Here is a 17218-nt window from a genome sequence, read left to right as displayed (position 1 = left end):
TTGTTGTCAGCCTTTCTCCTAGAGACCAGTTAGTAACCTGGAGAATAAGGAGTCGGGACAGTCTTTACCATTAAGGAGCCTAGTTTAATGTGAGAGAAACACCTTGGGGAAAAAAATTACCTTAGTAGAAATGTAGCGGGGCTCTTAAATCTGCCTGGGAAATAAGGATCCCCAGTGGTGGATACAAAAACTAAGTGTCGGTGATTAGCAGATTCTAGAAAATAGTATGCTCTTTCATCCTCACAGCTCTAACTCCTTACCAGAACCACAAGGCTGTGTTCCAGAGTTATGGTCTGAGCTCTTAGTATTTAAGGAAGCAGGTTCACCTTCTCTGCTTCCTGTTCTGCACTGTAGTTTCCTGGTCCTCTGGCCAGAGCTAAGAAGCTAAACAGCTTGTCAGTTTATTCAACAGTTGCTTGGATTCTTTCTCTGAATAAAACGCTGCTACATCTAGGGTGAACAAGACAAATGAGATTTCTACAAAAATCCTTGAACTTCTGGTGGCATATATTTATAGCACAAATTACAATTGGCTATGTCCTTAAAAGGGGCACAGCACAGGCTGACGTGAGACCTTGACACTCAGAACTCTGTTAGAAATAAAGACTTTCGGCTGGGCTCAGTGGCTCACACGTATAATCCTGGCACTTTGAGGGGGGGCCAAGGCGGGCAGATCACGAGGTCAGAAGTTTGAGGCCAATATGGTGAAACCCCATCTCTACTAAAAATACAAAAATTAGCCAGGTGTGGTGGTGTGCACCTGTAGTCCCAGCTACTCAGTAGGCTGAGGAAGAAGAATCGCTCAAACCCAGGAGACAGAGGTTGCAGTGAGCCAAGATTTCACCACTGCACTTCCAGCCTGGGCAATAGAGCAAGGCTGCTTTTTTTCCAGCCTGGTTGACAAAGCAAGGAATAAGGACTTTCAAGCCCCATCCCAGACATATTGAATCTGAATCTGCATTTTTGAAAGATGGGTAGATGACTCATTGTACATTGAAGTTTGGAAAGCACTGCTATAAGGGATCTTGGAGGGTTTCTTAGAAGCACCCCGACTCCACATTCTACCATAATTGAATTGAGGCCTGGCCTTTCCCAGGGCTCATGGGTCAGTACAGATATTGATGTTTTTTCTTTTTCTTTCTCTCCCATACTAACTACAGCTGAGAAGAAATGGCTTTGGAAAGAATGGCTTCTTGCAGAACCGCAGTTCCAGCCTATTCTCCCCTTGGAGAAACACTTGCAAAGCAGAGTTTGAGGACTCAGATACTGAAACCAGTAGCAGTGAGACATCAGATGACGATGCCTGGAAGTAGGCATATAATGCTCACCATTAAATCAGACCCAGTAAACTCTGTGTGTTTAGGGAGTATACAAAAGAAATCGTTCTTTTCCTTTTCTTATGTTGTTGAATACGTCATTCAGAAGGGAAATAATCATATCCCAAAGACAGAGCAATTGGCTTGTTTTGCTTTTGTTGTTGTTCTTCCCTGTTATCTGCTTAATAGAGAGAAGTTTGTGTGGTGGAACAGATTTTTTCAACACACACACACACACACACACACACACACACATAGTATATATGGGGCGATGCACAGGTAGGAGCTGGCGATGCAGAGAGAAGAGACGCTGGTCTGCAGCAACAGCTTCTACTACCAGCCCTTGGGGCACTCACCCCTGTGCTCAAGCAATCATTGTCAATGACAAAGTGACTATTGAAGTTATAATTGTATTAAATTAATGCTAATAATTTGGATATTTTATTTTATTTTTGGCTGCTCGGGTAACTTTAGCCCTTAACCAAGCATATGTGGTTTTATGTTTTTTTGTTTTTTTTCTTTTTCCTTTTTGGGTACAGCTGTAAAATATTTGGATATAGGAAATGTTGTGTTATTCTTGCAGCCTTGATATTCAGGGTGGATTGTAAAATATAAATTTTTGTGAGATTTCAAAGATTAAGATTATTTTGATAACATTATTTACAGATTTAAAAGATGTGGTTATCACAAGTCTTGAGGGGGAAACTACTGCATAAAATAACTAACTTGGAATAAATATTTTGCATCAGTTTGGATTGTCTGGTGTAAGAAGTATATTTTCTTTAAAATCAGATGAGTGGATTCTTTTTTAGGGGAAATATTTTTAGAAGTTGGGGGGAATGTGAATTCAGACACAACTGTTTCTCTTTTTAGCAGATACTTTTTTGATGCAGAAAAACCTGTGCAATAAATTCAGTAATAAAGTCAGAAACCAAATTTTTTTTTCTCAAACTGTTTTTTAGTGCCCATGTATTTACCAATGTACATATTTTAAGGGAAGTCTGTTCTGTTTTCCTACTAAATAAGAACTTGGAGTGGGGACTGGGGGAGAGTTGAACGATGCTAGCTGGATGGCTAGTGGAGAAAGCAGGTTTTTTCATTCATCAAATACTTTTTTATTTTTATTTTTTTTGGAGATGGAGTTTCGCTCTTGTTACCCAGGCTGGAGTGCAATAGCACGATCTCGGCTCATCGCAACCTCCGCCTCCTGGGTTCAGGCAATTCTCCTGCCTCAGCCTCCTGAGTAGCTGGGATTACAGGCACGCGCCACCATGCCCAGCTAATTTTTTGTATTTTTAGTAGAGATGGGGTTTCACCATGTTGACCAGGATGATCTCGATCTCTTAACCTCGTGATCCACCTGCCTCGGCCTCCCAAAGTGCTGGGATTACAGGTGTGAGCCACTGCACCCGGCCTTATCAAATACTTTCTAATCCCATATTGTATGCTGCAGGTTGCATGGAGTACCCAGCCCAGCAGGGGAGAGAATAGACAGTAACCTAAGAAAAGGTCAGGTGTTCAGGAGCAGCATGGGGAACACAGCGACCTGTCTCTACAAAAAAAAATAAAATCATTAAAATAGCCAGATCTGGCCAGGTGCAGTGGTTCATGCCTGTAATCCCAGCACTTTGAGAGTCCAAAGTGGGTGGATCATCTGAGGTCAGGAGTTTGAGACCAGCCTGGCCAACATGGCAAAACCCCATCTCTACTAAAAATACAATAAAATTAGCAGGTGTGGTGGCAGGCGCCTGTAATCCCAACTACTTGGGAGGGTGAGGCAGAAGAATTGCTTGAACCTGAGAGGCAGAGGTTGCAGTGAGCCGAGATGGTGGTGTTGCACTCCAGCCTGGGCAAAAGAGCAGAGACTCTGTCTCAAAAACAAAAACAAAATAGCCAGGTCCACGTGGTGGCAGACAGTTGTAGTCCTAGCTTCTCAGGAGGCTAAGGGAGGAGGATTGCTTGATTCCAAGAGAGTTCAGGGCTACAGTGAGCCATGATGGCACCACTGCAGTCCAGCCTGGATGACAGAGTGAGACCCTATCTCTTGGGGTGGGGGGTGGGGGCGGGCGGGAAATAGTAGTTTTTCTACTGAATACCTATTACTGTTGCACCCTTGTAAAGTCAAAACAGTCAAAAGTCTAACCATTGAAATTGGGACAAACTTAGTTATTGAAAAGTAGGCTTTGCTATTATTCTCTCAGAACGTATTGCTAAAAATGTACTCTGTCATTTGGAATTAAGCTGAACTGAGATGACATTGAACACTTTGCATCTTGCTGCTGGTCGGTCATACTTCGACTTTAGGTACTGTGTAAGGAAATGTCTCAAGTCCCTGTCTTGGTTAGAAAAGGGGGTTTCTTAAGAAATATGTGGCCAGCTCACAGCTTCTGCATATTTTTGAGACAGAGAGTGGGGGAGTCAAGAATCTGACCACCAGTTAAGGTCCTTTCTGGCCTCTGGCCAATCTTGGGAGAGAAAGGGTTTCTTTCTGGACTTGATTCCCTCATCTGATAGATTCCTTCTGTTCTCTCACAGCTTTGATTTCTTGGGCTATGCTGATTAACTCCATCTATAGCTAAAAAACGAATCAGGGAATGGGTATTACAAACTGCTATCCCTGGTGTGACATGGTTTCCAGGCAGAATTCTGGAAAGGTCAGAGTGCCTCCTTTACCAAGTAGTTCTCTGGATTGGAGAATGGTAGAGACTGTTAACACAGCAGTGAAAAAGATGACACTTACCGGGTGTGGTGGCTTACGCCTGTAATCCCAACACTTTGGGAGGCCGAGGCAGGTGGATCACGAGGTCAAGAGATCGAGACCATCCTGGACAACATGGTGAAACCCCGTCTCTACTAAAAATACAAAAAATTAGCTGGGCACAGTGGTGCATGCCTGTAATCTCAGCTACTCGGGAGGCTGAGGCAGGAGAATTGCCTGAACCCAGGAGGCGGAGGTTGCGGTGAGCCGAGATCGCGCCATTGCACTCCAGCCTGGGTAACAAGAGCAAAACTCTGTCTCAGAAAAAAAAAAGAAAAAGAAAAAGATGACACTTGCCTTTTAGAGGTTATTAAATGGCCAAGATGGAGTAAGTGATAAGGGTCCAGCTAGTCTAGGAGGCAGCTGTTTTTCCTCTTTATTAACACAGGGAAACCAACATACAGTTAGAGACTTGCCCACATTCGAATTTCGTACTACTTTTTCAAGCCGGTGGCTCCTCCCAGACAGCCAAGGTTTCCCCACCCATTCTCCTGACCTGCCCAGGCCTGTGGTTGCTGTCCAGGGAGCTAAGGCTCTCCCCAAACAAACATAAACTTGAAGATCTCACAGACTTAACAGACCTGGCCTTTCTTCTCTGCCTCGCTTTCTCTTTCATCCCCCTCTGCCTTTCCCCTGCTCTTGCTCCCTTCTGCAGGTCTTGGCTGATTTCAGGAAACTGGTCCCATCCATGGACTCCCACTCTGGGGAGCCAGAGCTCCTGCCCTGTGGGACCTGTGACATGGTTTTCCGCTCCTCAGCTCTGTTAGCCACCCACACTCAGCACTTCTGCATTGGCCACCCGACCCAAGAGATGACATTTGGAGCACAGGCCTCAGCTGACACTGAACTCCAGCAGGCTGCGGTAAGGGCCTCTGTGGCCATGGGTGGGGATTGAAAGGAGCAGGACCTTACAATTCCTCATCCTACACCCTGTCCCCAGGTTGTACCACAAGAACTCCAGGGCCACCCAGACCAGCAGACCAGTAAATCTGCTCTAAAGAGTTTAGCAGAGGAGGTAGGGCCACCTACCTTTCCCCAGGGCTCAAAATGTTGAGCATCTTACCCAAACCTGTAGATCATACTTGGGACAGATTCTTCCCATACAAAATAAATGATTACTTACCTCCAGGTGCAGTGTCTGCGGCTGTCCCTACAGGAAATGTGGCCCTGGATAACAGAGGTCCCCAGGGTGTCCGCGCAGCCCTGGACGCATTCCGAGGCGTGGCCTCAGGGCCCCTTGTCCGAGGCAGTGGGAAGCCCCAGTGAGCGGCTGCGGGCGCTGCTCAGGACTCGCGCAAGGCGGGTGGCGGAGACGGAAGCTCAGATCCGGGCCCTGCAGCGACGCGGCGAGGGTGAAGGAGAATGGCAGGGACCAAGGGCCTCCTCTGCCCTCGCCCTTTGGCTTAAGCTTGCTCGGACTGGTTCTGACTCTGTCCTGCACTCCCTCAGAACTGAGCCAGCGCCTCCAAGGTGTGGCCCGCCCGTGGGGCGGGATGGCCCGCCTATCTGTCCTGGAGCAGGAGATTCGGGAACTCCGAGCTGAGACCGGGCGAACGCAGGGAGCTCTAGAGGTGCTGGGGGCCCACGTTCAAGAGCTGCAGACAGAGACAGGGTAAGGCCTCACATAGCGCACCCCTGGAACGTGCAGCTGCGGGGCGGCAGTACGGGCAGGCTGTTGCTAGGGCCTCTGATGCATCAGTGTCTCCCTGAGTGTTGCCTGCCACCCCAGGACCCCACTGAACTCCGGGCGAGAGACAGAACTCTATTGTCCAGTGTTAAAGGCCAACCCGGGAAATCTGGCTGCTGAAATCTGGTGAGGGCTGGGGTCCAGAGATGGGCATGGGGCGAAGCGCTGAGCAGTTCTGGAAAGACGGTCTTCCTGTCCCCCATTCACTAGGGCCCTGCGGGAGGCCTACATTCAAGGTGGAGGCCGGGACCCCAGCGTGCTGGGCCAGCTGTGGCAATTGCAGGTGGAGGCATCAGCACTGGAGCTGCAGCGGTCGCAGACCCGCAGAGGTGAACAGGAGGGCCTCTCGGCAGTGGTGGTCAATCCTGGGAAGAGAAAAAAACTCGAGGGAGGGCCTGTAGCTGTGGATAGGATATAAGCTGTCAACTCCAGCCTTATCCAAAGAGCCTTAGTGTTGGAAGGCTGCTCAGGTCACCAGAGGTCACACTTGTTCATTGCAGGAAGGGCAGGTGCCTCCTCAGGGGAGCTTCCAGTAGTGGAGGCTGAAAACCGGCGCCTGGAGGCAGAAATCTTGGCCTTGCAAATGCAGAGGGGTCAGGCACCCTTGGGTCAGTGAGTACCCCAACCTTATCCCATGCCACCTATCCCTCCCCAGCAGGCCTGGCTCAGGCAGTGTATGGGGAACAAGACTCGTGTTTGTCACCCCCTAGGTCGTGTCTGCGCATGTGTGTTTCTGTGTCCTCAGGGATCTGCCACCCATTTATGGGCCCAGCTCTTGGGGGAGGGGTGTCCCAGCTAATTACCTGCTTTGTCCAACTTAGGGGCACCCTAAAACTCTTCTGCTCCTAGGGCCCCAGGATCTGCGACTCTTGGGAGGTCCCAGCCACCGACTGAAGGGCAGGAGAAATCCCCCACTCCTCCCACCGCCGCCGGTAGCACCTCCGCTGCCACCACTTCTAGGCTTCAGGGAGGTCCGGTTCTTGAGTGGCTTGGGAAAGGCTGTGAGAACACAGGGTGGAGTGGGGGGACAGGTTGCGGGCAGCTCTGCTCTGAGCAGTTGGGGGAACATGGGCAGTTACAAGGTTTTCTGGAGGAGTCAACTCTCTTCCCCACAGCCACAGCTTCCTGGAACAATGACCAGAAACTTGGGCCTGGACCCATACTTCCTAGTGCCCACATCTGATGTCCTGGGCCCTGCACCCTACGACCCTGGGTGAGGCCTGTGCCATCTTTGACATCCTCTGTGACTTGGCCAGCACTGCTGGTTAAGGGAGCCCACTAGGGCCATATAGGATTGGGGAGCTGCCTGAGAGGAGGGAGGTTGACAGGAGTTGGGTGTGACTGTGCTAAGACTTATGTTCCCCAGGGCTGGCCTGGTCATTTTCTATGATTTTCTGCGGGGCCTTGAGACTTCCTGGATTTGGGTACAGCTAAGGACTGGCTTGGCACGCGATGGACAGGATACAGAAGAGACCACAGCATTGCCCCCAGCCCTTTGCCTGCCCCCACCTCTCGCTCCCGGGCCCACGGGCAACTGTGCCATCCTTGCTAGCAGGCAACCTGTGCCCAGGTCAGTAGGTGGGGATCATGACTCTGGTAGTCTGCCACAATTGAGGCTTATTCATCATTCTGCTAAGTTTTCTCATCTGTATAGAAAGTCCACTGGCTCTGAAGGGCTAAGTCCTAGGAAGGGACTGCAGCTCTAGTTTCCAGCACTGCTTTTTGATTATTCTACAGACTACCACCCTCACCATCAGTATCATTGGTCTGTGAGCTGCAGGTCTGGCAGGGGCTGGCATGGACTAAGGCACCACAGCCAAAGGCTTGGGTCTCACTTGGGCTATTGGATCAATATCAGCGGTTGCTAAGTGGCCGCTGGCGCCTCCCACTACGGGCCCTTCCTCTAGACCCTAGCCTCAGCCTTGGGCAGCTGAATGGGATTCCTCAGGTGAGTGTGGAGGGTGGGCATTGGGCATACACCAAGGTACAAATATGTAATACTATTCCATCTTTCCCCAGGCAGGTCAGGCTGAGCTCTTTCTGCGGCTGGTAAATGCAAGAGATGCAGCTGTCCAGGAACTAGCAGAGATCAATCCAGCAAATGTCCATGAGTACCAGTACCCACCTCTGGTGAGGGCCCAACTACAGCTAGGGCTACCACAGCTACCCATACCAGTGTGGCCGGTAGGGCTAATAGCCAGCCTTCATTGACCACTCATGAGTGGTCAGTCATTAGCAATGCTTCCTTGTTTGTTCCTCACATCTATATGAAGTCCTACATAACAGATAAGGGAATCAAAGCAGGATCAGGTTAACTTGGTTCATAGTGAGACTCTAAGGAGACCTAGCTCCAAAACCGGTGTGCTTAACTTTCACATTTTTGCTCCAAACCTGCTTTCTCCCTGTTCCACAGGTGTCCAGCACATCTTCAGGGGAAGCCAACTTCTTCACCCACACAGTTGGGTTTGCTGATCCCCCACCTCCTACAGAAGAGCCCCTCAGTGGCATCAAGGAGAGATGAGGGTTTGGGCCCTCACCAGTTCTGACGTGCCCCAGTGAGTTTCTGAACCCAAGTGAATATGGGGATGAGCATCTGAACATACACATGACTGGGGCCTAGATGGGGGCCTATTTGCAGACCTACAGCTTTACTACTCCATGTTCTGACATTGGGTCTAGAAGCAACTAGCAGTTGAGTTGAGAATACAAGCTCCAACCATAGCTTTACCATCATCTCCCACAAGTCCTTAATTTTTCTGTACCTCTTGTTTTTTTTAAAGCAGACTAAGGATTAAATGAGTTTGTCAGATACTTACGATATTGTCTGGCACATATAAAGGTGACTAGGGGCATTCTAATTCCAATGAAAGTAACTTTAAATTCCCACTGGTTTTTTGGTAAAGCCAGTTTTATCACCAAACTTACTCAAATCTGTTTCCTCAGTACTTCTGCCAGGAAACCTTTCAGGTTGCTCAAGATACGCATAAACAGGAAACTCCTGAGGCCTTATGTACTTAGATTCTGGGATAGGACCCCAGCCTAAGATTGTTCCCCCACAAGGTCACATGTGAGATCTAGCTAAAATGAGATACTGTGCCTAGCCTTAGATCCCAGTGCCAACCAGAGGAGGTCAAGCACCTGGGAGTACTACATAATGACTGTCCTGACGAATAAAGAAAGAGGAAAAAAGCCGATTGCAGAAGACATGCCTGCAATCCCAGCTACTTGGGAAGCTGAAGCAAGAGTATTGCTTAAACCCAGGAGGCAGAGGTTGAAGTGAGCTGAGATCGTGCCATTGTACTCCAGCCTGAGCGGCAAGAGCAAAACTGTCTCAAAAACAAAAAATAAGGCTATTTAAAAAAAGGGGAGCAGAGGTAGTCCTCAGGACCTGGAACATATATTGCAAGGGCATTTTCAGGAAGAAACTCCAAAGCCAGGATAAGCCAGAGATGTTACAACCATGAGTTGTTAACTGTGACCAGCCCAGAAAAACTAGTCTAAAAAATGGGATTGAGTTGAGGGGTTGGCTTAGCTCCCTCTGCCTCCAGTGTAACAAAGCAGCCCTACAGGTGTCAAGACTACTAAATTGAATCCCCTTGGGTGATGTAGGGCAGGCATCGTTTGGAATTCAGATACTAACAGGTTCTTAACTAAGAGTCAGGTCAGAGGCAGTTCAGTCTCAAGTGAGTCCTGAACGCTAGACACGAGTGAGAGCCCAACCCAGATGGCATTACTACTAGTGCCTTCACCAGCAGCATCTTTGGGGTGGTGGTTTGTCTTTCAAACCCTTTGCTGCACACAGAAATGCTCCAGGCAGTCGGTGCGGTGACTCACACCTGTAATCCTAGCACTTTGGGAGGCTGAGATGGGCAGATCACTTTAGGTCAGGTGTTCTCAACCAGCCTGGACAACATAGTGAAACCTCACTCTCCAGTAAAAATACAAAAATTAGCCAGGTGTGGTGGCACAAGCCTGTAGTGGTACCTACTCAGGAGGTTGAAGCAAGAGAATCTCTTGAACCCAGGAGGGGCAGAGGTTGCAGTGAGCAGAGATTGCACCTCAAGAAAAAACAGCCTAGGATCCCACTGTAAGATCTTTAAACACAATTCCAGACCAGGAGATTTTTAGCATCTTTATTTGAGAAGTCAATTCTGTAGATGGGTTAACAATTCCAAGTGTTGATATATTATTTCAGCCTCTATATACAGAAAATAACAAACTCAACCAGGCAGCCTCCCCACATATTCTTCCAACCACATCTGAACTGTCCATCACCATCAGTCCCTTGTACTTTCAAACCAGAGCTCAAGTGTAAACTGTTTTCCTTAGGGATCATTCCCCCAACCCATGTTTTCTTCAGAATTCTTTTTCCAGGACGGAATTATAGCCCCAGTTGAAGACGAGGTGGATGTCTGGCTCACAGCCAAAGTCCATCATCCATTTTCAGCACCGAAGAGCAAGATATTCACCAAGTCTTGTTTTTGTAGCCCCCATCCAGAGACAGCACCACTGAAGGTTTGCAAGACAGCTGGATTCATTTAAGTATTTGAAAACAGAAGAAATATAGCACCACTGGAAAACAAAGGCCTACAGCCACACTTGATCAATCCCACGTTAGACAGACAGGAATTAGGGATCAGGACTTGCGACACAGAGCAGTACAGAAGGCCAAAACAAAACCTTTAGCTACTATATAAAATGAGGAGTGCTCCAAGGCAGATTCAGCCAATAATTAAGAAAAAAAAACATCAAAGCCTCAACCTTTGCTTACAATCTTTATTGAAGTTATACAAAAAGAATCCTCCAAAAGTGAAAAAATACATTATATACAAAAACACTTTCCCTTGGGAGGAAGGCTCTGCCCCCTCTTAACATGCAGTGCTTTCAACTGTAGCTCCAGCCTCCACTGTCCCCTCCACTGCCACTCGGCTTTCAGCCTGATTCTCAGCCTGGAAGACAAATGGAGCCTGGGCATGAGTGAGCCTACTTTAAGCCATTCTGTCTTATATAACTGAGGCCTCAATCAAAGAACTACATACAAATCACCCAAACTCTGCTTTGCTCCCTGTATTAAGAGGGCAGTGACCACAATGTACAAGGACATTTCTTGAATTCTCTGTGATAATGGGGCTGACAGAGCCAATAATCCTACCACATGAAAAGCAGAAATGACCTAATGGTTTTTTCCCCAGGTCCTGAGAACAAGGAATGAGGCAAGAGGCCAAGCCCTGCTTAACTGCCCACCTCCTCCGTGTTTTCCAAAACTTCATTTCCACTGGAGACAGCATCCCCACTGCCTCCATTCACCTCCGGCTCTTGTTTGGCTTTCTTTGCATCCTCTTTCCGGGGACTCTCTTCCTCTGGTTTCCTCTAAAGATATAATTATGAAGACTTCACAAATGTGCTTAATGTTTTTAAAAAGACAACTGAAAAACATTTCCTCAATCCTTGTGGGGCAAAGATCCTGAACACCAAGATTCACAGGTCTAAGGGTTTCTCTCTCTAGCCACAGACAGATGCTAACCTGTACTCTCAGAATAAATCTGTCCCATCATAACACTCGAGGCCTCTGTACCAAAAGCACAGTGGGATGGATAAGGTTGGGGTGAGGAGATGTGAATGGAAATTACTGTAGAAGATTGAATTCCTGTGTTTGAGTCAGGAAAGTTTGACGTCCCCCATCCACCAAAAGAAAAGAGCCACCAGCACTGTAGGCAAAGTAGGCAAAAGGCAGACTAAGTACCAATAGGCCTGCTGCTGAATGACTACTGTCAAAGAAAACCTGCCAGCTGCTAATCCAATCCTCCTCTGCAACTTTCATGATAGTCTTTGGGCTTAGAGCCAGGACTCTTTCCTAGAAGAGATGTGCAAATAAAAACTGTCCTCACAGTCGGGAACGGTGGCTCATGCCTATAATCCCAAGGCGGACAGATCACGAGGTCAGGAGTTTAAGACCATCCTGGTCAATATGGTGAAACCCCATCTCTACTAAAAGTATAAAAATTAGCTGCGCATGGTGGCACTTGTAGTCCCAGCTACTGGGGAGGCTGAGGCAGAAGAATCTCTTGACCAGGGAGACAGAGGTTGCAGTGACCTGAGATCGTACCACTGTACTCCAGCCTGGGCAACAGAGCAACACTCCGTCTCAAAACACACCCACACACACCTGTCTTCACTTACAAATCCTTACCATCTTTGGAAAAAGTGTCTTACATGCACCAACTATATAGAGAGGGGTTTATAGGAAAGGTATTAAAAATGGAGACTAAGGAAAAGGTAGAAAACACTGCATGCAGACTTACCTTCTTTCTAACAAGGTGGGAAATATCAGTGACACAATTTGATGAGGAAGCACCATCTGTTGGCTTTCTACTGGCAATCTGGCAAAATAAGCCTTTATTAGTAATTGTTCAAGCTATACAGGATCAATGCTGAGGCTTATATGATTTACTTTTATGTTTCTTTTTTTTTTTTTTATGTTTAGTTTTTAGAGACAGTCTCACTATGTTTCTAAGGCAAGTATTGAATTCCAAGCCTCAAGCAATCCTCCTGCTTTGGCCTCCCAAAGTGCGGGAATTACAGGCAAGCGCCGCCACACTGTGCCAACACTGAGACTTAATAAGTGACCAAAAACCACGTGAATACCCACCATAGAGACTGAAGAGACTCCTCCACTAGGAGTGAAACCGGAAGTAGAACTCTCCACCTGTATGAGAAATGACAAACCCAAATTGGTTTCAGGATAGAACCCAGCCACTCACAGGTACCAATTACCAACCAAACAACTGACTTCAAATGCTAGTGGCCTCCATGTAGTGTCAAGACCATCTAACCCTGGCCAACCTATGCCTGTCTAGCAGCCACCCAAAGCATAGTCAGAGTGTACATAATAAACTAAATCTTCCATGTCCTACCTGCAGGGTAAAACGCTCTGTGACATCCTGACAGCCAAAAACAGTACCAGGCAATTTGTGGTGAATGCCTCTCAGTTAAGTCACCAATTTATGCAAATGAGTTCTCAGAGATGGAAACAGCAACTCACATTTGTTAAGAAATGTCTATTTGTCCAGTACTGTCAGAAATATTATATTTTATATATATGTACTACAGGTTGGGCATCCCATCTCTTAATCCAACAATCTGAAACATTTTAAGGACTGACATGACACTCAAAGGAAATGCTCTCTGGAGCATTTCGTATTTTGGGTTAAGGACATCCAACTGTTCAGTATGATGCAAGTATTCCAAAATCCAAAAGCATCTGAAATGCAAAAACACTTCTGGTCTCAAGCATTCAGGTAAGGATACTCAAGCTGTATTACCCATTTTACAAATGGGTAAACTGAGGGAGAGAAATGCCCATGGCCACACACACTAAGTATGGAATTAAAACCCAGATAGTCTGGGGCTCCAGAGTATTTCCTCTTAACCACTATATTATTTGATAGGAATACTGAGATGAGCCCACCAACTGCCTGGAAACCAAGTCATGATGAAAAGTTCCTGGCAAATGGAGTACTAACATAAATGGTACGAACATACTATTATCAGAAATCTTAAAAGGAAACGGAACCAACCAGAGTAGCTTTCAGAGCCAGTTCAGCCACATTCCCACTACGCTGAGACTCCTTTGCATCTTCTATCTTCTCTCTAATTTCAGGTAGCAGTTCCTTCAGTTCCTCAATTTCTTTCTTACATTCAGCAGACGATCGTTCAGCTTCCTTCACCTGCTCATTTAGTACAGCTGTAAAAAGAGTAAGTGATAAGTAACAGCACAAAAAAGAACCACTTTTTTCCTTGTTAATTGCTGGATCCAGCATCACCATGAAGCAGCTCGTCTTCACTCACCCATTCTCTTCTCAATAACTTCAATAGATTTGCTGAACTGTGCCACTGCCTCATCATACTGAGAGTTGTAACCATAAGCCAAGCCCAGCTGGTAGTGAGTCTCTGCAAGGAGACGGTCATGGGCTTCCAAGTACTGTTCCTGCAGGTTTAGGCAGGACTGGAATTCCTCCACAGCTTGTACATAGTTCTCTAAGGAAGAGAAAAAGAAGAGCAAGTAAATGGACAGCATTTAACATAAAATACTTCCAGAATTCAGACCCATCCTATGGGAATATGCCCCTATTTAACATTTCATTTTTGTATGTAGTATGTTTCCAGTCCCCTTGACTATAAAGAATGTCAAAATGACTTTTAAAAACCTACTCAAAGACTTTCTATCAGAGTACCACTTGGAAGAGACTGTTCATTGTTCCATGTTCTACAGGGAATCTAAAGCTGTCTTTTTAATGATCAATCAAGTTGGGTTCTAGAGAATTTGTTATGGGAAGAACAGGAGAGATGAACAGAGTAGGAGAGTGTAAAATGGAAATTGCATTACCAGATTCAACACTGACTTCTCCGAGTTTAAGATGCGCCTGGGCAGCATAAAGCTGGGCTTCTTTTGTTTCTTGCCTAAAAGAAGGAAAGCTGATGAAAAACCTTAACAGTATTGTCTAATCCTGATTTCTATTTAATCACCAAGCTCCCAACCTGAGCCTAGAAGCACTAAGAGTTTTACCTTTTAAAAATGATCTTTGCTAAATCCAGCATATCCCAGGCAAGCTCTAGGTTCCCAATCTCCTCATCTTCATTTTCCTGAAGAGACTAAAGTATATCCAAATCAAAAAGATAGGCATCTTTTTACAGTACAAATCTAAATGTATAATTTAGCATAGCTAAAAACAAAATAGTTGACATACGATTCAAAATTTGAACTTTCTCCCTATAATCTAGAGAATGGGTCCACATACTATCCTAAGTCATGACCATGTCAGTGGTATTTAGCAGTGAAATGTTGGGTCACATATTAACACACATGACCCCTAATCAATATATCCTTACATCCTAGGCATGAATAAAGGGTCCCTAATTCATAACCAAGAGATAATTATAATAATCATCCCTAGGGCTAGGCATGGTGGCTCATGCCTATAATCTCAACACTTTGGGAGGCTGAGGCAGGAGGATTACTTGAGGCCAGGTTTGAGACCAGCCTGGGCAGCATAACATCTAAACAAAATAAAATTAGATAACAAATTAACCAGGCATAGTGGCAGACATCTGGAGACCTAACTATCTGAGAGGCTGAGGTGGGAGGATTCCTTGAGCTCAGGAGGCTGAAGATACAATGAGGCGTTCATGCCAGCCTGGGCAACAGAAACAGGGATTCTATCTCTTAAAAAAAATAATCATCGTGCCTAAACTAGTAAGCTACAGTCCTGCAAATTAGCTGGCCATGTTGCCATAAGCCTGTAGTCCCAGCTACTTGAGAGGCTGAGGTGAAGGGATTACTTAAGCCCTGAGGGTCTAGGCTGCAGTGAGCCATGATCACGATCACCCCACTGCAATCCAGCCTAGGCAACAAAGTGAGCTCCTGTCTCCCAAAAAAGGAAAAGAGCTGACAACAGTACTGAGTGGCTAACAATGTACCTTGTTTTCAAGGACTGAATCGTTTGGCATTTCTTCAGCCTTATCATTTTCTTTATCATCCTCTTCTGAGCCTTCAGTTTCTAGAAGTAAAAATTCCTCAGTATTGAGAATATAACTAAGAATATCTTCTGACTACTCAGACATTCCAATACACGTGTCAACCTATATTCAGAGATAGGATAGGCCAGATGCTAATCCAAGTGAGTTAACGCCTGAAGTGAATATATTGTCAGTAGGTGCAGTCTAATTCAAATGTAACGTAGACTAGGAATGTGTATCTTATAGTGTATGGGTCAGACTTTCAGCAATTAAAAGGCTGAGTGTTTCTCTTATAAAAAATAAGACACATTGGCTACTGCCTCTTCTTCACTGGCTAGAAGCTCCCATCCATTCAGCCAGAATCAAGTGGAGACTTTAGTCAGTGTTTCTGGTGTCTTTAAGCCACTCATTAGATTAACAGCCTGAGAAAGTACCAAAAGTTAAATTATTCCAGTCCATTCTGATCAAGAATGCTCAAGAGACTAGCTTTCCCACAACTGAGTTGTGGAGCAAAAAGCATAGTCCTTACCGACTTGCACCAATGAGCATGCCACAGACTCCAGCCAGCTCTAGCACATACAGAATTTGAGTAAGGAATACTATAACCCCTATTTTACTCCTGTACCTTGTTAACGACACCTCTAAATTCTGCAGCCATATCAACATTGTATTTTACCATACTGAATACACTCACAAGTCAACCATCTAAATAAAGGTCAGGCTCCTAATCAATAGCTCTACTGTCAGTGATAAGACAAATCAACAATGTTAAGTGAGTAAAATGGGCTTTTTGTTGATATAAACAATTCATGAATTGGATATAATGTGCCTCTCTCCGCCATCTTTCATTAAGCATTTTTAACACCATTAAAAGAGTTCAAATACTATCTCCAAACACCCTACCATGGGAATATAAATATGGCAATTAGGCCTTAGAGTAATAATGTCGGGTTACAGATTTTTATCAGCAGCAGCCACAAAGAAGCTTAGAAAATATTTCAACAAATTTCTTTACTGGGTGCATCAGGGCATTGCCATTGATACCTGAGTACAGGTTGGAAAAGATTTTAAAGTAATGGCAATGGCTTTCTCCTTAACTTAGCTCTCTACCATTCTTTGAAGATGGTATAGATTCCTCAAGAGAAACCAATAATATTCTTCTGAGGCAATTATAGGAACTTTTATTTTTTTATTTTATTTTTTATTTTTGAGACGGAGTTTTTCGCTCGTTAGTCAGGCTGGAGTGCAATGGCGCAATCTCGGCTCACCGCAACCTCCGCCTCCTGGGTTCAAGCAATTCTCCTGCCTCAGCCTCCCGAGTAGCTGGGACTACAGGCACGCGCCACCATGCCCAGCTAATTTTTTTTATAGTTTTAGTAGAGACGGGGTTTCACCTTGTTGACCAGGATGGTCTCGATCTCTTGACCTCGTGATCCACCCACCTTAGCCTCCCAAAGTGCTGGGATTATAGGCTTGAGCCACCGTGCCCAGCCGACTTTTAAATTTTAATGTAAAACTTCGAAATAATTAAGATATTTTGTTCCAAATCAGAGGTTGTCTTCTAGTATTCTGGTATGAGTAGGAAGAGATATCAGATAAGAGGATAATAGTATCAATTTAATTTTTCCTACAGATTAGGAAGATGAGTATTTATTTTTCTGTTAATTATCCTAAATATATACATCTACTTCAGCTTTTCTGCATATTCAGCTAGAGGATGGGCAGAGTTAATAAAACTACTCATGTGGTCTAAATTTTGGAAACTAAGCCCAGACCCACTTGGAAATTTGGACGAAAAGATAGGCCAGGTGCAGTGGCTCACACCTGTAATCCCAGCATTTTGGGAGGCTGAGGCAGGTGGATCACGAGGTCAGGAAACCAAGACCATCCTGGCCAACATGATGAAAGCCCAGCTCTACTAAAAATACAAAAAAGATGTAT

General features: G+C 45.6%; 3 protein-coding genes across 8 annotated transcripts in view; 2 read left to right on the top strand and 1 right to left on the bottom strand.

Moving 5' to 3' along the window:
* Positions 1-2071, top strand: part of GPBP1L1 (GC-rich promoter binding protein 1 like 1) — a 62989-nt gene extending 60918 nt beyond the window's left edge. For all 4 annotated transcript variants that reach the window (XM_012434544.3, XM_012434545.3, XM_012434546.3 and 1 more), the window contains exon 12: positions 1161-2071. In XM_012434544.3, coding sequence (XP_012289967.2) covers positions 1161-1313 — 153 coding nt within the window. In that variant the 3' untranslated portion in view covers positions 1314-2071. The remainder of the gene's footprint in view (positions 1-1160) is intronic.
* Positions 2072-2162: 91 nt separating this feature from the next.
* Positions 2163-11111, top strand: CCDC17 (coiled-coil domain containing 17). The gene is given in 12 exon segments (XM_021673314.2): positions 2163-5089; positions 5204-5426; positions 5524-5686; positions 5804-5887; positions 5972-6090; positions 6262-6369; positions 6611-6974; positions 7128-7331; positions 7499-7709; positions 7781-7891; positions 8175-8272; positions 8274-11111. Coding segments are annotated over 12 exon segments (2046 nt in total). The 5' UTR covers positions 2163-4762; the 3' UTR covers positions 8308-11111.
* NASP (nuclear autoantigenic sperm protein) overlaps positions 9881-17218 on the bottom strand; it is a 46632-nt gene continuing 39294 nt past the window's right edge. For all 3 annotated transcript variants that reach the window (XM_012434532.3, XM_012434531.3, XM_012434534.3), the window contains 9 exons: positions 15239-15318; positions 14328-14413; positions 14148-14221; positions 13610-13798; positions 13339-13505; positions 12411-12467; positions 12064-12141; positions 11006-11131; positions 9881-10710 (listed from right to left, as the gene is read on the bottom strand). In XM_012434532.3, coding sequence (XP_012289955.1) covers positions 10630-10710; positions 11006-11131; positions 12064-12141; positions 12411-12467; positions 13339-13505; positions 13610-13798; positions 14148-14221; positions 14328-14413; positions 15239-15318 — 938 coding nt within the window. In that variant the 3' untranslated portion in view covers positions 9881-10629. The remainder of the gene's footprint in view (positions 10711-11005; positions 11132-12063; positions 12142-12410; positions 12468-13338; positions 13506-13609; positions 13799-14147; positions 14222-14327; positions 14414-15238; positions 15319-17218) is intronic.

The sequence above is a fragment of the Aotus nancymaae genome, unplaced genomic scaffold (genome assembly GCF_030222135.1).
Source record: "Aotus nancymaae isolate 86718 unplaced genomic scaffold, 86718_ANA_hifiasm-v0.15.2.pri h1tg000007l, whole genome shotgun sequence".
NCBI lineage: Eukaryota > Metazoa > Chordata > Mammalia > Primates > Aotidae > Aotus > Aotus nancymaae.
Note: the sequence above shows the minus strand (reverse complement) of the source record. Positions and strands in the feature narration are given on the sequence as shown.